This window comes from Tenebrio molitor, chromosome 9, assembly GCF_963966145.1.
Source record: "Tenebrio molitor chromosome 9, icTenMoli1.1, whole genome shotgun sequence".
NCBI classification, from domain to species: Eukaryota; Metazoa; Arthropoda; class Insecta; order Coleoptera; family Tenebrionidae; genus Tenebrio; species Tenebrio molitor.
In genome coordinates, this window is record NC_091054.1 from 12,576,310 (window position 1) to 12,596,247 (window position 19,938).

General features: G+C 36.3%; 1 protein-coding gene across 2 annotated transcripts in view; it reads left to right on the forward strand.

Annotated features, from left to right (window-relative positions):
- The first annotated feature begins 3,107 nt into the window (after window positions 1–3,107).
- The window catches only part of Rhau (RHAU helicase), a 138,604-nt gene continuing 121,773 nt past the window's right edge, over window positions 3,108–19,938 (forward strand). The window contains exons 1-6 of one of the 2 annotated variants that reach the window (XR_011162007.1): window positions 3,108–3,322; window positions 3,370–3,929; window positions 3,978–4,494; window positions 4,991–6,066; window positions 6,111–6,491; window positions 6,543–6,691. Coding sequence is in view for 1 of the 2 variants with exons in the window: in XM_069058155.1 (XP_068914256.1) it covers window positions 3,194–3,322; window positions 3,370–3,929; window positions 3,978–4,494; window positions 4,991–6,066; window positions 6,111–6,491; window positions 6,543–6,612 (2,733 nt within the window). In the remaining variant the exon portion in view is untranslated. Of the gene's footprint in view, window positions 3,323–3,369; window positions 3,930–3,977; window positions 4,495–4,990; window positions 6,067–6,110; window positions 6,492–6,542; window positions 6,700–19,938 lie in introns of those variants that run through there. The other variant, XM_069058155.1, reaches the window with a different exon arrangement.

Below are 19,938 nucleotides of genomic sequence, written 5' to 3' on the forward strand. Positions count from 1 at the left end.
CACTCCGACAAAATTTAATTTGTCATGCTATCTGCGTTAAAATATTAATCCTTCCACCTCTTAGCGAATTTCTTTTAATTTTGAAAGAGCTCACTCTTTATCGATTCAGAAAAATGATATCTCCCAAATTTATTCACGTCGCTGGGGAAATATCTCTAGGAAGAGGTGATTACTACTTCTGATTTAAACTGACTGAATAGCAATAGACTGAAAAAGAGTTCCAAAAGAATTCCCTTTATTCCTGTTAGGTGCGCAATTTCACGAAGCAAACATTTTGACGGTCGGCATCTCATTTTTCACAGCTATAGAATCTGTCATCTAAATTACAAACAACATTACCAGAATGAAAATATTTCTGATAAAAGCGAGATTATTAAAATTAGAATTTTCCTTTTCAGCTTTTTATGCGCAGTTTATATTCCTGTGGCGAAGCCTACAGACCCGCGTTCAATAACAGTTACAGCTGGTGGAGATTGTCCTGCATCCCAAATCACCCCTTTCGGGATGAACACATCCTTGTGCATTTCGTGCACCACTTGAGGGACGAATGCAGCCGGTGGGAAGAAATGACGTACGACGTGACGAGTGCTGTGGTCATTACGGCGGTCAGTTTGTTCCTCCCCGAGGGTCTTAACGGCTAGCCCTATCCCACTATTCCGCATCTATCACTGCCTGTTTCCTGGCTGGAGTGGAGCACCTCCACATCCCCTTGTCTGCCGGAAATTGTAGTACGCATGCAGAGCAATTTCTCACCGACGGGCTGAGTGCACTGGATACGTCATTTTTTACAATGCACTTTAGAAATTGACGGTGAAAAATTTATGGAGCGCTACTGAACAAGATGTCTTCTGACAATCTGACAAAAATCGTATCTCGGTCTGGTGATAATTGGGGGAACACCGGACAAGTAGGGGGGGTTTATCGATCAGCGCAGGAATACATTCACTTTGATTCTAAACAGAGTTTTAGTATTTTTTGATGGCCTTATCTGCTTTCCATAAAATTTATGGAAGGTAGCAGGTTATTGGCCATTTTCAGGATATTGTGATGGTGGAAATTTATGCGGTGAAAAGATGATATTTTTTTAATAATCCGAGACCGGAATAGGATCAGAGGTCTATCTGTCAGTCATCGGTGCGTGTTATTACTTATATCTTCACCGAAAGACAGTGAAGAATTTACAGCTGAACTCTTTCACCACAAAAACGTCAAAATGTACACAAAAACAAAGTTAAACTCGTAAATCGAATCGAACCACATTAACGTCGATATCAAGACAAGTTTTTTGATGTTTGTGAAGTAAAAGTATTTTACGGAGATACCGTTTTATAGTTAAATGAAACATCACTGTAAAGACATTTTATTAGCAACATTAAGAAAGATATAAAAATTTCAAACTAATCAGGCCCTCGGCTTCGCCTCTACCCTGAAACCTAGTTTTCGCGCTGTAAAATACCCCTACCGTACTTTAATGTAAATAACTGTTGATAAATTGGTGTAAATGGATAATGAAAAACTAATTCCTTTACTGTGATCACTTTTTACTGATGAGTATTTATAACAGTCTAAAGAAAACACTGATTCCTGTCCTTTTTATTTTTTAATAAAGATACAAAAGTCACTAAATTTTTCGTAAATTTTGAACCCCAAAACAATTTTTTATTGATGGCAATAAATGAAAAATGGGCCGATTTCCAATTGTTGTGTTCCCCAACAATAGCCACTGTCGATGTATTCCTGCAAACGGCCGTTCAAAACTTTGATTTACGACTTGATTAAAAGCATTAATTCCACATGATTTTACAAATAAATTATTGTTTTAATTTCGCAGTTTATGTAAAAGCGGATAAAGATATGATTGCGTTGTAAATCCCGTCCGCTCGGTTTAATTTCATTAAATCCCATAAACACATTTACGACCACCAACACAGATTACCCCAAAAATCAACGACGATTTCGCGTACAAACTTATCCGGCCCGGCTTTACAAAAACCTGCTTAGGGCATTTTCCCATCTAAGACCGAATGAATAACATTGCCCGTAAATTACCCGGCAAATGGCCAAAGTTTTGAACTGTGTAACGTGTTCGTATTTCAGGCATAAGAAAGCCGGTGGAGAGTGAATTGGCGGTTATCGATTTCTCGTATTGAGGTATGGTGGTGGTGTGGTACAATGATCCGGTATATATTTCTCGCCGATTAAAACTTGAGGAGACCGTAATGGTTTTCCAATAATTAAATTTAGATATCGGACAATGTTGCAAATCTTCGATGGGTCTTGCACGATTTTTACCAAACCGCCGGATTACGACCGAATAATGAAAAACGTGACGGGAACACTCATACATTTGTGATAATTTGACAGCAACGTTTTTGGGGACTAATAATTTAGTCGCGATACAAGAACTGAAGCAACTTGCAGCCAGTTCTTAGTTACTGAGTGCATTTTTTGCCACTCTTGGGACTGCAGTCTAGCAGTTTCATAATTACCAACTTACTGCTGCTATTGCTGTGTTCTAACTTTCAAAGATCGATGCAAGAGGATTATTCTCCATTCACTGAAACTCCACCAGAATGCATCTGAAACACATTTGCAAAACGACTTGAGTAAAGTTTAACAGTAAAGCAACAAATTGTACAAAAATATACATTTCAATTAAAGTTTTAAATAGTTTTAAACATTTCTTTCTGTTCTGTAGACCTCTTAATCTCACGCTATTCGCCACCGGTGCGTTTCTTGTCCTTTCTCGGTCCGTCAATGCCCCCTTTTCCCTAAGTATCTATTCTATACTTTATTTACTACAATACATATGCGCCGTTTTTACTTATTTTCATTCTATTTTGCTTTGAATATTTCCATAAAATTTAAAACGTCAAAAAGACTTTAATAACGGACTCCATCTAGTGACCAGTGACAGTTTTACCAACTTTTCTATTACAGTTTGCGTTAAACTTCCAGATTCAAAAATAAATCATAAATAGATTAATAAGTAATCCTTTTTTTACAGAGTTTTTTTTTATATTATTACGTAGATCGCACGATTTTTATGTTAAAATTTGTTCAACAGCTGATTAATTAATTCCCATTATCGAAGCAGTTACTTTTGGTTTATTACCGGTTGTGTTTATCCCAATGTCAACCGCTGATACACTAACCTCACATTTTGGCCAACAAAATTTGATAACTTGAAAAAATGCCTTTCAAAAGAGACCGAAAGGGCAACAAAAAGGAAAAACCACCGGCACATTTAAAGGGCAAACAGATTGGTTTGTACTATGCCCAAAAAAGCAAACAGAAAAAGGAATTACAAAGGAACAGACCCGTAAGAGATCCACTTCCTCAATTTCTTTCTTACTGCCTTTTTTCCAGTTAGGTGCAATTCTGCTCTCTGCCGCGAAAAAGGACCAAATACAAAAAGTACTGAACTCCACTTCACTTCAAAATCTGTTTACAGTAGATGGTAGCTCGTATGATCACGTCGCAGATTCGATATTCAAGAGGGACTTTCTCAGAGTGATCAACGAGACCATCGACGAAAAACTGATGAAAAATCCTTCGATTCCGGTTCAAGACGAGCGACTAAGTGAGAGGTTGTATGAAGAGTACATGTCGAAGCAAGATAACGTAAAATACAATAAAATGAACAAGAAGCGAAAGAAACTACCGTCGTACAATATGAAGGATGAAATACTGAAAGTAGTGAATGAGAGTCAGATTGTGGTAATCAGTGGAGAGACAGGGTGTGGGAAGACGACCCAAGTGGCTCAGTTTATTCTGGATGACTTTATCGAAAAGAAGAAGGGTTCGGAGTGTAAGATTTTGTGTACACAGCCTAGGCGGATCAGCGCCATTGCAGTCGCGCAGAGAGTGGCGGAAGAACGCGCCGAGAATCTGGGTGACAGTGTCGGGTATCACATAAGGCTTGAGAGGTAATTCCTGTAATTCCAAAAATGTTTGTTTGAGTTTGAGGTTTTCAGACGTTCGCCCCGCGACCGAGGCTCCGTCTGTTTCTGCACAACCGGCATCGTCCTAAAAATGATGGAAAATGACCCGTCGCTATCGACAATCTCTCATCTGATCCTCGACGAAATCCACGAGCGCGACGTGATGTCCGATTTTATCCTGGCCCTGATCAAAAAAATCATAACAAAGAGAAAAGATTTAAAAATAATACTGATGAGCGCCACACTGAACTCGGAAAAATTCTCCAAATATTACAACAACGCTCCACACGTCAATATCCCCGGATTCACTTTCCCCGTCACGGAGTTCTACCTAGAAGACGTCATCTTCAGGACCGGCTACATCTTCGACCACAAGAAAATATCTCGCGAGAAGATACGAACTTACAGCGACTTCATTGAACCGTACGTGCGACAATTGGAAGCTACAAAGCAGTACAACAGGCACGTGTGCATCCAGCTGCGCAACCCCGAATGCGAAAATCCCAACTTGAAGTTGATCCTTGAATTGTTGATTGACATTTGCCAGAAGGTACAGTCTATTTTTTTTAAATCAGCTGTCAGTGTCAAAACTTTATAAAACAGCAGACTGTGTTACCCTAAAACCTGTACCTACCAACCAACTGTATAACAGTTTCCCCATGTCAAAATTGAGGTTATGTCTGTCTAGCGAAATCGAAATGTCCAACGTGGTTTTGTTATTCTTAATTCAGGTTTGTCACCTCAACTCTTCGCAGTACCGAATCAGGGCCATTTTTTCACGCTCTGTGAGGGACTGCCCACTACCTTTTTTCGCGAAGGCATCTTTTCAAATTTTGTGCGTTAATTTTTCAACGCAAACAATTATGCGCAATGACGGCGCCGATGACCTTGAACAGCTCGACGCTGCCAACCCTCATTGTGAAATACACTATTTGCTACTTTCACATCCTCATACCAACTTGACAACACTTTGATAGCTGATTTAAAAAATAAAAAAAATTGATGCTTTGTCTTGAAGGAATTAAATTTGATTTGTTTCACGACAGGAAAAGGACAAGGGCGCAATCTTGATTTTTTTGACGGGCTTTCAAGATATCTCTACTTTGTCCAAAATGATTTCCGACTCGGGTTACTTTCCGTCGTACCAATACCTCGTTTTTCCTCTGCACTCGCTCATGCCGACTGTCGAACAGAAGCAGATATTCGAGGAACCACCTCACGGCATGCGCAAGATCATCATAGCGACAAACATCGCCGAGACGTCGATCACCATCGACGACGTCGTCTACGTGATCGACTGCGGCAAGATCAAAGTGACGAATTTCGACGCCGCCACCAACAGCGACATCTTGGCGCCGCAGTGGGTCTCCTTGGCCAACGCCAATCAGAGACGAGGAAGAGCGGGTCGTGTCAAGCCGGGCATCTGCTTCCACATGTACAGCAAAGCGCGAGAGATGCTCCTCGAGCAGTTCCAACTGCCAGAAATTTTGAGGAAGAGATTGGAAGATGTGATCTTGACGGCGAAAGTGTTGCAGCTCGGGGACATCGAGCCTTTTTTCCGAGAGCTGATCGACTCCCCTGACCCAGAAACCGTAACGCTAGCGCTGGATCTGTTGAAGCGTCTGAACGCGCTGACCGACGACGAGAAACTGACCCCTCTAGGCTACCACTTGGCGAAGCTACCGATGGCGCCCCAGATGGGAAAGATGATACTGTTCGGCGCCATTTTCAGCTGTCTGGACCCGATCCTGTCGGTTGCCGCTTCTCTGGATTTCAAAGATCCGTTCCAGTTGCCAGTGGGGAAAGAAAAGGAAGTGACCAGGATGAAGCTGGAGTTGTCGCGAGGCATCAAGAGCGACCACTTGCTCTTCCACGAGGCTCTGAAAGGATTCGAAGCCCACAGCTATGATTATCGAAACTTCTGCTGGAACTATTTTCTGAGCGTCCACGCGCTGAAGCAGCTGCAAGACATGAAGAAACAGTTCATGGAGTACCTCCACGAGATGAACTTCGTCCCGGATTCGAATCCCAAGTCGTTAGAGTGCAACAGAAATTCTCACAACTTGAGTCTCATCAAAGCGATCATCTGCGCAGGACTCTATCCGAACGTCGCGATTTCAAAGTATTTTTTTTGCGCATTGTTCAGTCGTAGATGAGTGTTTTTAGAGTTTTAGGGCGCGCTCCGATTTGGACTCCAAACATGCAGAAGCTCCAACTGCATCCAAAGTCGGTGCTGGCCGAGTGCAAGCACTTCGACTCAAATATACTCGTCTACTACAGAAAAATCTACTCCAACAGTTACTTTATACACGACGCGTCGCTAATACACGCCCTCCCTGTGGTATTTTTCGGTGATAAATTTCATCGGTTTTACGAGGGTGACAACAACATGATCTCCATCAACCAGAATTTGAAGTTCAAGTGTACCGAAAGCACCGCTTTGATCATTAAAGAGTTGAGGGACAGGTTTAACTGGTTTTTGGAGTACAAGATTTCGCATCCTGGACCGATCATTTGGGGGAAAAATGATGAAACTAAAGTTTTGGAGTAAGTTGGTCTTGCACAGATTTTATTATGATTAATTTCCCTTTGTTTCAGAGTCATCATGGAGCTTATTACGTGTGAAGAAATGGTTCTCGATGATAACGCCTTTGATGATTGTGATTAGAAGGATTTTGTTGATTTGTTCTTTTTTTTTCAGATTTATTTGCAATTTTCATACGTTCGCAAATTGAATAAATTACTTTTATGTTAATACCCTGTAAAACTATTTTCAAATATTTGATTCCACCATTATTATTGACATGTCTTTGTTGCAAAAGAAGTTCAACGACTCTGGCTTTGACGATTTTACTTCATAAAATTCTTAAGATTATTGATTACTGTCTAAAGAGTCTATAAATCTTTCTCCTTCTTTGAACATCGAATCACGCTGTGCCACTCAAAAAGGACGTATTTTCGCACAATAGACCAAAGCACGAAACGTTAATGATGTTTATTATAGCGTGTGGCCTAGATGATATCATCGAGTTTGTTTGGAAGTCGTCTAATATCTAGTTCCCAAGCATTGGGTCTAAACCAACCCACACGTATTCTATTGGATTTAGATCTGGAGTGCAAACTGACCAATTTATTGCATTCATCCGTCCGATAATTACAGCCTGCATTTAATCCACATAACGCAACGTCTGGACACGCAATTCCTGTTTACGCCATAATCAACTCGCTCCTATAATCCACGATTTACCCGAATATTGCAACGGATGCATGGGTCGACACGTCCATAACTCACAATTCGTCTTAAGTAAAGTATTTACGCGAGCTCTAAAATTTTAGTTTTGTTGTCTTGCAAATTTGCTTCCATACTACAGGATGGGCAACAATAACTGTTTCAGTTGGCAAAAAAAAATTTTACATAAAATTTTCAAGACTGAATTGTACCTATTTCGGTTTGTTTTATTGACAGCTGGTATACATTTCAAATTTAAACGTCTTGGTTTTTGCAATCTTTTATTAATAAAATGGTTTTCTCGTTGGAACATGACATAAAAGTCGCCAAAAATCACCAGAATTTATTGCCAACTCAATCAGTACTTGTTGCTCACACGGTATTATAACTAGGAGTAGCCTATTTCTGTATGTTGGTAATAAAATGTGCTTATTACAAACTGCGATTTCAACTTGTGGTAAACGTAAAGACGTGTATTGAGTTCTTTGAATGTGAGGAACTACACTGTCATTCTATTAAGAAATTCATTTTAAATAAGAGAATTAACAGATGTGATGCTAGTTCTACGATTTAGGAAGTCTGAAATAGTTTCATGTCATAGGATATAATATTTGTCGACAAATTCCATTACACAAGCAACAAAATTGTTAATGGTTAATCAAAACATCTTGGGGAGAACATTTGTATGCAAGGGAGGAGCTTTTCCTTTCAATGGTGTTCATCAAAGGAATTAAATTCTTGAGATAAACCGAGAATCATTACTGCTGCCTATGATTCCCTTAAGACTAACCGAACAAAGTCAATCTTGCAATTTATTAAAATAAGAGTTGGGAAGTTTTGCGTTGTGACTATAAAAGGTTTGAGGGTGATATGTTTGTTTTCCTGAGGAAAATTTTGCTCTAGGTGTGGCTTTATTTTCGAAACGTCCTTCCTGGGATAGAAAGCGTTTGAGCGCGGTGAAGTCGAGACTCAGTATCCGGCTCGAAGGACCAAAATGTTCGCGTTTTCTCGAAGGACCAGATTTGCGATATCGTTTGGCGCTTTTAAAATTGGTGAAGCAAAAGACTTATTGAGATGATGTTTCTGGTTTTATTTCTTCAGTTGCAAGTGCGATACAGAACTAACAAGGGTTTGCGTTAGGGAGGGTGGTAACCCCAACCAGTGGTAGGCCTAATGGCCTGAACACTAGGATTTAAGTCAGGGATGTGATTAATATGCGAGAAACTCTACAGATGATCTCACAAAATGAGTTCTGTGGGTTTAGAACTTTAGACTGTGTTTTGCAGTTTTACTTCGTACAATTCTTTTGCCAAAACAAACGTGAAAGACTTTATTTTCAACAATAAAATGCAATGGTTCTCTTTAAAGAATAACGTTTCTTTGTATTCCTGCCAAAAGTCATATTTTTACCCAAATGGAGTTGAAATAATAAGCACAAGTGTGTCATAAGTAGATCTAATGCTGTTACGTAAAACAAAAAACGAGTACCTAATGAGTAACACCAAAACAACAATAAGAGTATATGTGAGTCTTTTTGTGCTAAGCCCAGAGATTGAAGACCGAGACGAAGTCGAAGTCGAACTGGGCGAAGCACACAAAGACCTTCTACTGTGAACGATGTACACCGTTTTATCTTCAAGCGGATTACAAAAAAAAATCGGACATGAATTCATTTATGTTCTTTTGGTGCAGTTACAGTAGTGACAATTTTCAAACTTAAAATTTCAAATATTTTAAGGCAAGTTCTCTTGTTGCAATATTATTAGAATTTGAAGGTTCAATAATGTTAGTAAAGTCTACTAAAGTCTAAAGTTTACTTTTTAACGTTGAACGGCCGTCTTCCTATTTTTTATTTTGACATCTGTCATCTGTGCACACGAGCGACTCGCGTTACACCTCTTACACCACAGTGGCATCGGTTAAATATTGGCTAATAATTTCGTTTTCTCGCTTTTTTGGAACCTTTTTTTAATGCTTCAAATGACCTTGCAGTTGACTCGGTCGGGCCGCCGCCTGTGGACATTTCAACTTTTAGGATTTGAAGTGTTTCAAGTCTGGTTACAAAAAAAGCCGCTTCAATCGTTTCTACAGAGATACACAAAGGGGCAATTTTCGACCGCTTGAAGATAAAAATAATTTTAATATGATGCATTGAACGTGTCCAAAGATAAGTGTTCCACCAAATTAGTTGTATTTGTTACGGCATTGGGAGAACAAAGAAAACTATTTTCTTTAATACTGAATTAAAGATAACGAAATCTTAAATTAAACACCTTTAAAATTACATTCAATTGAATTTCTTTATCAATTTTTATTTGTCAACTTTATCAGGTAATATCGGGCATACACAAATACGAAACACAGCACAAACGCTACAGACAACTTTAAAATTATCAATTTTTAGTATGTAATAACATGCACAAGGTTTCACTATTAGTTTCTTTAATGCAAATTAAAATTTTATTACAAATCTCTCTGTAATTTTTTGGTGCAAAGAAACAATCGATTTCATTAATGTCATCGGAGACCGACTTATCGCGGAATCAGGGGATTCAAAATCTAAGAAATTCCTTTTTGAGAGGATTTCCCTTGCCATTCAACGTGGAAACGCTGCAAGCATTCGGGGCACTTTTCCAGATTCCGCATTATTATCGGAAATTTTTGCATTGTAAATTAAAAATGTTATGTAATTATGTTTATCAAATTCATTTATAATAAACAATAATTGACTAGATATAATTAAAATACATACATATCTATTAATCATGTAGCCAGTTTAAATTTTTTCAAAAAATAATGTTTAGCAAGTTTTTGAGTCTTCCTCGCTTAAATGGCCATAAATTCTTCAACTAATTTCAAATTCAAATTGCTATTAAAAACTCGTAAGTAGTAGAGATTAGAGAAGTTTAGATACTGTCGAAATATTCGGTATTAGTTAAGGATTGAGATATGTAATAAGTATACATATTTGTTGAAAAACAAATCACAAATAAATATTGTAAAATTAATTCTCAATAATTGCAATTATTAGGAACTGCTTTATGTACTCACTTCTAGATAAACGACGCCTTTTGCATCAGTCATTGATGTAGATGATTTAACATATACATAATTAATTTGTAGTAACATTATTCGTAAACAGAGCAAATTATTTTGTGAAGAGATTATAAAATTTGTATTAAAAAAACACCGATGACCTCTATCGATAATCTCCCCTCGGTATTGTTATTTTTATTTACTTATTTAAGAGCGTTGAACTATCAATTTATTATCATTCCCAAAAATGTCACAATCTCCCAAAATCTAAAGCAATCATAAATAAAAAAATATCGCTTCACGATATTTATACAATGATAATTTTTTGATGAAGGTACCAGCCATTATCAAACTTTATCGATTCCTTTGTTTTACATTTTGTATCACAAAATTCGAACATTTGACCTTGATTTTGTATATTTTTTGTAACTGTGCAAATTTATACCCAAGTGGCGGATGAATCAACACGGTTCACAGTAATAAAAGTGTTATTTCTTTGAACGAATCTGATTCGTCACACTATCATTAGCTCGTGTCAAAAGTCAAATGTGATTTAATAAAAGCCAAAATTTCCTCAAAGTTTGACCTTTACATCTTGTAACTTTGATTTTACCACTAATCGAGACGTTTTGTCTTATCTCGCCTAATCTCTCTATCTCTAGACTTAAACGATCCTAAATGGTATTAATATTGTCGAGTTAAATTTGGTTGGCAAAAATTAATTAATCATGTTCGAGGGCAATGAACTTCTTTTAATAAAGCCCAGAATAAATACACACGAAATAATTCCAAGATTAAATTTACTTCTTCAGCGAGATTACCACCACTATCGCACTTCCTAAACAAACATCTTATCGTGCTTAAATAAAATTAGTGCAAAACCAGATGCAGCTACGTCACTCACGCAGAATTATTACATTAGACGAGCTATTACGCTCTAGAACTGCAATTTAGAGCACAGAAGTGGCCTTCATTTTCAGTTTAATTGTTCATTGAACCGCCGAAAACAAACGATTAAATTGTTTAAAAGCAATTTAAAAGTTGAAAAGTGTCATAATAATATTAACATGTCCATAAAAATCACGTGCTGCATTGCATTTCTACATTTGCTCTATTTATTTCTAAACGATCAAAAGATTCCGCAATAAAAGTGAATCAAAAAGACATAAAGCAAACAACACGATCAATTCCGACAAATCAAAAAACAGATATATATAAAAACAATTAAACACTTTACTTTCCTGCGTAGTTACACCAAGTTCCACCACGATTTGCTAATTTGTGATTTTTGCACAAGAAAAGCATTATTTTACTGTGTAGACTAAAATGTGTGGGTTGTTACGTTATTATTATTTCGTTTTCTTAAATATTTCAAGATGTCAACTACCAGTCTGCTAATTTGAAGTTTGCATGTTATTTCATATTTATTTGTTGCCAGCTTGCTGAACAATCGCGACTTTGTAATCTTCAAGGTCATTAAATCACAAGAAATGCTCATTGATACATTATCATCTAACATAAAAACTATAAAATTAATTTAGTCACATAAACAAAAACAACAACTACAAATCAATTGTTTAATAATATATAATTGATAACAAATACTTTTGTTAATGGTATTGTCCAGCAAGAGTGCTGATCATTATTTATTGAAGAATGTTGTGAAAAGCCTTTTCTTCCAGTCGAACTAGGCAGAAAATGATGATTATAGGCGCTGCTCTTTTTGTTTGCTTCAAAGTCAAATTGTGAAGATTGTTTTGTGGAAAGAAAATAATGTTGAGAAACAGATGTACACTGCGAAGAATAGATTTATCATCGTGAGATTCTTAAGGAAAAAAGTGTCAGAGTTTATCTTCACTGTGACATCTATTAAAAGAACTTATCTGTCTGTCGGTCTTTTTATCTTCGATCTATGTTATTTCTAATACCTACTACCGTATATTTCAAAAAATTAATGATCATGGACGGCTATCAAAAACAAAAGCATCGAAATCATGTGGCGCACCTTTCGTTATTTCACGTAACCACAGACTAACATTGACATAACCTAGCTTTGAATTTGTGAATTACTATTGGAACATATCTACGGAACGGGCGGCTTGGTCAAAAATGTTGACAACGGTAACTTATTCATCTAGGAATCATTCTCCAACCAAAACCATTTTTTGACGCTCGTTCAAGACATCATAACAGCATCGTGATAATGTCATTTATTGCTTTCAACTGTCATAAATTCTCATTTTTCTCCTTTGTAAACTGCCTCCTAACTGCTCTAAAGCAAAAAATAGCAGATGACCAACCGTTACCCTAGACAAAACTGTCAAAAGCAAATGCGAAATCATTTTTAATAGATTTGGAAGCTTTGGGGACGTCGTTTCAAATAATAAAAGTTTGTATGCAACTCGTTTCTGTGCAAATTGGGCTTTTCTAATTGGCCGAGAGGCCAGATTGAAATACGAGCGTAGCGAGGATTTTAAGGCCTCGATTTACACAGAACCTCGTTGCATAAATAACTATTATGCATAGGATTCCACTACGATATGACCAATAATTTGTAACGCCTGCTCTGCTTTGATTTCTTTTTGATCATTTTGTATTTCTTCTCATTCACATCGAAATGGCAGTTAAAACGATCCCTTCAAAGTGGTATTACCGGAAGTAAAACTTTATGATTGACAATCCTGCTATTCCAATCTTCATCGACAGAATGGATAACTCTTGGAAACAATGATTACTTGATGTAGAAGCTAACATCATTCTTTCGAATTTTACTTTACGAAGAAGTACTATCTTCCATATATCACTCCACAGCCAAAACAGCGGTACTCTTGCATCCACTAAGAAGCTTTAACGCAGTCCATCTTAGAATATACGTATCCGCATCCTTCAAACCCATTTATGTTGCGATAGTTGAAGGAATTTTCCCAAATGTATTTTTCCAACAGCCTGTGCAGGACAACGACCATTCCTGTAACCCAAGAAGAATCTTCTCAGGTTACAACCCTGCGGTCGTAACGATGCAGCTCCAAACAGTTCATTTCTTTCTCATCAATAATCGTAAAAACTCGCTTCTTATCAGTCTTCGTTTCAGAAACATTTACAACAACGGCTGAACCACTATTCTTGATATGATCAACTAACTTATTCACCAACTCTTGCCGTCGGCATCTACCGAATACACGAAACAACAGGGCAACCTTGACCATCAGAAGTGCTTTATTCGGTGCTTGATGAACGAACTTTAACACCTTTCTAGTCAAAATTTGTAGCTTTTTTGGGTCATATCCTTTACACCCTTGGTTTGCCTCAACTTATGATACTTTTTTTCGATATTCTTGTTAACCGACAACGTCTTCTTTAGTCTGAAATATTTAGTCCATAACGAATTCGAGGAAGATGATTCTTACTGTGAAATAAAATAAGAATAAATAAATACAATATCGTGAAGGTATTGTATTAGGCTCTCCAATCTTTGACCAAGGTTTCAAAAACACTCGAAAAAACTCATCATTAGAGTTGCAAATCTTTTAAACAAAGCTGAAATCCTTAGCAGACACGTGGCTTATACTTTAATCAAGAACTGTCTTTTCAAACCAAAATTTATTTTTTATTAAGGACAACTCCATTTTGGAAATTTTCTAATTATGTTAATTCAATTGATTCTTCTTTAAAGTCTTCTTTAGAGAGAATTCTTAATTTATGTTTAACTGATAATGGTGTCTGTCCACTTTACCGATTAGATTTGGTGGTCTGGGGATTCGTCGCATTTTCGATATTTGTCTCCCTGCTTTCCTATCTTTCATTCATTGTGTTAAAACGCTTGTTTCTCTATTGCTAAATTCAAAGGATAATGAGCTTATTATTCACCATTATGATGAAACTTTAGCAGTCTGGGATGTAGAAAATGAGAACGAAAGACCAACAATCCCACAGTTTCAGAAGAAGTAGGATACTATCAATATCAAACGAATAATAATTGCCAATGACTTAATCATTAATTCACCTAGAGACTTGGCTCGTTTTAAGGCTTTGCAATGCAGAGAGTCAGGATCTTGGTTACATGCAATACCTTCTCCTAATATTGGCACTCTTTTAGATAACACTTCCTTCCAAGTTTGTATTGGTTTAAGATTGGGTTGTAATCTTTGTACACCTCATATTTGCAAATGTAATGCGAAAGCGGACGAAATTGGTATCCACGGTCTAAGTTGTTCAAAAAGCAGTGGTAGATTTTTCAGACACAAATTAATTCTATTATGAACCGGTGTTTGACTTCTATTCATGTTAATTCAACTTTTGAACCAACCGGACTGTCTCGGGATGATGGACAACGCCCAGATGGGATGAGTTTAGTACCATTAAAGGTCAACCTTTAGTTTGAGACGTTACTATTGTAGATACACTTGCAAACAGTTACGTTTTGAAAACTTCTGAAGTTTCAGTTTTTGCCGCTGAAATGGCTTGCAAACGCAAACATAGTAAATATAGTTCAATTATTTTGTCAAATTACATATTTAGGTTTAGCCTTTGAAACCTTAGACCCTTGGTGCAAAGAAGCCATCTATTTCATTAATGTCATCGGAAACCGACTTATCGCGGAATCAGGCGATTCAAAATCAAAGAAATTCCTTTTAGAGAGGATTTCTCTTGCTATTCAACGTGGAAACGCTGCAAGCATTCCGGGCAATTTTCCAGATTCCACATTATTATCGGAAATTTTTGTATTGTAGACCAAAAATGTTGTGTACTTAAGTTGATTAATTATAATATTTATTTTAATATGTTATTATAAAATAGAGTACCTATTTCTCGAAATATTCAAACATAAAGTCATATTTCTTTGATAGCCTTTGCCTCTTTGCAAGAATTACACCAGCTTCCTCTGTCAGAAAAAAAACATTGTTTCGTTCTCCTAGATACCGTATTAATAAACTACTTCGTAAATTTTATTAAAACTTTCTCAAGCATTATTTAAGTTAAGAAACATTAGTAAAACATGAAATTATGTATGTATCATGGACATTACTTGATATTAACACCCCTCAGGCGAATTACAAAGCCTCGAAACAGAGGCCCTCGGGTATGTAAACTTATCACCCTCGGACCGACATAAACATCTTCATAATGCCTTTGGTACCCAAGTAACTAATTACGCAGTATTCATTTACAAAATTATTTTACAAGACCGGGTGTTCTATAACAAGCTACTACTCTGACCATTGACTAGCTCAATCAGTGAAGACAGTTAAGATCTGTCATGTGTCCTGTAGTAGTCAAGTTTTCTAGCTCTATAACATGGAATAGAAGGTAGGCACAGATGGATTTCTCGTTATAAGACAAAGCAATTTTTTTCAAAGCATTTTTGGATTTTCTTATACGATTTTTATAAGATGCTTCGTGTCCAATTTCCCATGGTTCAGAGGAAACCGTTACAACACTACTCTTAATCTTCAAAGATGTAAAGAGTATTTAACAAAGGTGATCATGAAGATATATTTTCTTAATTATGGGAAACTTGGAGAAATCTTCACAAAGTGAATGAATACACGAGAATGATTTACAATGCTCTGTCTTAATTTCTATTTATGCTACTAGGTTTATAGATATGTACATTAATGTATGTTCTTGAAGCAAACGTGGATTTTTCTGTTTTGACATAACCTATAACAACGTGAATACTTGATCCAAAAATCTTTTGTTTAAATTTTCACACCCAGATTTTGGCGGTCGCTGTTGGATTTTGGAGGTCGACATTTTCCAATAACCTTATACGTACTCTTGACCAGGGTGACCTCTTCTTTCCAATGATACGTAAAAAGTGAGAGGCCAGTGTTTTTCAAGACTAGGTCAGTTTAATAAGAAAATCAAAATAAAAGAAACTGAAATAAATACATCGGATTGATCAATTGATTGATTCATTTGTCGTTAGATTAGTAAGTGTTTGATTAATAGATCATTTTAATCGATATTCTTCGGGATGTAAGTCGATTTCACGGTTGTTTGTGTGAGTATATTGATGAGCAAGCGAGCAGAACGTGTAACAAGTCGCTTACAACTCCTTCAGCTTCAAATTACTTAACTTGTCAATACGTCAACTAAGCCGTTCAACAATCAAACGCTAGTCAGAAATTATCCAAAACTCTGAGGTTGATCCAATTATCTACCAATCGATTCCATTAAAATGATGTACAGGTGTCACGTCATTGTGTCCTGAAATTTTAATTCAAGCTCCTTTATATTAAAGTGGGTCGAAAAATTTCCATAAAATATGCACCAATACTGCTTTTGAGTTGTTACCCTTAGAATGTGAAAGATTCGTTGTAACTTAATTTAGAAACTAATAAAGCTGCAGTGTTGTGACCAATTTTACCTATATCAAATTAATCTGGTGATGTGACAAAAAGCAAGAACCAGAAAAAGAAGATAATCACTCTCTGATTTACGCAACTTATCACTTGAAATAATTTTCGTTTCAAGAAAACCAAAATAAAAAACGATGATTTGTATCTTTGCTGACTGGTTTTTTATACAGGAACAAAAATTCTACAATACACAAAACTCTTCATGATCTCCTAGATTACGTTGTTTAAGGAAATGCTTAGTTCAGCATAAGGATTTAGTATTGAAAGTAGAAGACTATAATGATAGAGTAACATTTTTGCTGATTTTTCTCTTCTACCTCAACACCAATGAATTTTGCATGATTTTTTAAGAGAAATGGCTTTGTCTTGTTACTAAAGCCTTGTAAAAAGATGATTTGACGAAAGGAATAATGTCTGCTAAGTAGTAGATTACTTTTCCTAATCATTCGCCATCTCCCAAGCTTTGCAAAAAGTGAGGTTAGATAATATCTATTCACTTTGATTGTGACCACAACGAAAAACATAGTAGGCGCTGTTTAGCTGTGTGCTGCATACGTTTTACAGTTTACACTAAATATTTGTGTGGTGTGAACATGATGCGAAAATGTCAGAATTGTCAAAACTTGACCATGGTAGTAAAGCAATAATTTTAATGTATTTATCAATATTAATAACGGAAATCAATATTTGAAGTAGGAGAAACTAAAAACGTCTGTCTGATTCTGTGATCACGTCTGTTGAAAAGTGGGGTTATATCCGGGTACAGATTATTTAACGTAAAAACTTCGAAATCACCTCATGCAATTCTCGATATTAATGAAGAACGAAGGAAATGGTCATTTGGCAGTAAGACAAACGCGAAAAATGCCTGGGGATTACCTACTAAAAGTAATCATAACCTTCAATTAGCATTGATTAATACAAATATTTTCAGATAAAAACTAATCAGACAGAAAGTTCAAAAAATGATTTACAGGGGATGACAAGGCAGAAGGTATCAAACTACAACACTTACTAGCCAAAATGTACAACAAAAAAGCACAAATAGAGTTAACTTTATTAGTGATGTTCGTCTTTGTGAGTTGTTTTCCCGTTGGTTTCAATAAATGTCTCGAAACAAGTCAATATTAACCGTTTGGTCCCAACTTTGAGAAGACGACGTGGCATTTTCTTTTTGAATCCTAATATTTTGCACCAAAACTCAATTTTATAGACATACGCACAGTGTACGTCGAAAAACGTTTGCGCAAGTCGTTCTCTGTTCTGTCTTCTGTGAGCGTGACGTTTCTGTCAAAATGGCGCCTCAGAGAGTTGCCAACTGCGACTGGATTTAGTGTTATCTAAAATTCCCTATCAATAACCTAGCAACTGAAAAGTTACTAGGGAGTGGTCACAATCAAAATGAATAGATTATAGATTAAGGGCCGGTTGTACCAAATTAGTTTATGTCCCAGTCTAGATTAAAGTTAGATTATTTTGTTGTACGAACGGTGATCGAGGGTTGTCTAAGCATTGAACGTGGTTTTCAGTGATCCACTGATATCTATCGATCAAGGATGGATCAGTATCATTTTGACATATTTGCTATCAACATTTTAGATTAGAATTCTAAGATGGGCTCACACTTTCAGGGAACGCCCAAACAATTTTGAAAAATGGAATGACTGCGATTTTAGAAATCGATTTAGATTACCCAAAGACGTGGTAAGATTTATCATTGAAGAAATTCATGATGAAATTTCCTCAGAAACAGATGAAAATCATGCCTTTTCATCGTCAGACATGGTGTTCATAACACTGGAGCAAAGGGACAACTAATCGGAAACTACAGTAAGCCGAGCGATTCCCAAAATTATTAATGCAATAGCAAGACGCCGCCGCCGTCCAGAATTCATAAATATGCCGAATAACGAAAAGCAACAAATAAAATTAAAGAAGGTTTTTTTAACATTAGCAATTAGCTCTGGATTGTACCGTCGATGGACAAATAAAACTGGGACAAAAATGACAGTCACATAAGTCAAAATTTACAAATTTGCATCGTTTAATTACGGCTTTATCACAAATAGGTTAACTTTAGTATGACATATTATGTAGAGACTGACAAATATATTGACAATTCAATGGTCTGATTTACATTGATTAAATTTTAAGTGTCCCAGTTTTATTTGTCCACCGACCGTACATACGTTAAAATTCAATCCCCAGGAGGCAATGATGCCGAAATAAATCGTAATCGTTTTTTTGTTTAGATTTTCGTATTTTCTTTTAAGAACGTATGCAGTTCGATCATTTTCAAACCCAACAATATTAAATTCCTGTTCAATTGCTTTCCATGCATCATTTTTCAATCGATTTACATCTGTATCTATTTTTTTATTTTCTCTTTATCTTTGAATTCAAAAACTAAGCCCAGTAAATGTTTTTCTTCAATTGTAGAAAAATTCGTGCACCTTTTATTACTATTCATTGAGAAAATTCACATAAAACACATTCATAGATAAATGTCCCAGTTGTCAGCAATGACAAATTTACAATAATTTTACGCGAGTAACCTGGGTCTGATTCTACCAACATAACTCATTTTCACGAAAACGTCGCTCAAGTGATCTTACTGTGAACAAGAGATGTACAACGCGTCTGTTAAATAAACCCGGTTCAGTAGTACACTGTAGTTCAATTGAACCGAAGTTCAGTGTAATTTGGTACAACCGGCCCTAAAGCAGCTGATCCGTGATCTGTAATCTGTGGTGCGTTCACAATTGACTCTTCAACGCCAACTTTGAGGATAAATTTAAATGACCACCCTATAGTAATAGTACTGAAAAGAATTTCTTGTACTGCTAAAAAGAGAATTGAATTTTTACCCGATTTCTTCGTTTTTAGATGATTTTAAAATAAAAATTTTCGAAAATTGAAATATTTTTTGATTTTCCAAAATATGAAATTTAATCAACTAGTTTTTCTATGGTCGCTCTGAAGATGATAGTCTTGCTGTTGAAACGTTCGGCTTGCGGCAGCTTTAGTTTAATAATAAAGTGTATTTGGCGTAAATGAATCAATAAAGTTATTTCAAACGATGGTATCAAAGCTCCCGAAATAAGCTTTAAAATGAAACCAATCCAGGTCTATTAAAATCCAAGCCCGATTCGCATTCGAGAAGTATCTTTATTCTTTTGATTTGACTCGTATAGCGAATGACCCAAAAGGAAGAAATCAAGAAATAAATGTAATGCAATTTATTTCCTTTTAGGGAGTCCTTTGCTAAAAGTTCAAGTTCCAAAGATTGTGACCGACTCTGGAAAACGTTGTTTATCTGGAAACCTCGGCAATTGTCGGTTTTTAAAATGAAATCTATAAATAAAAC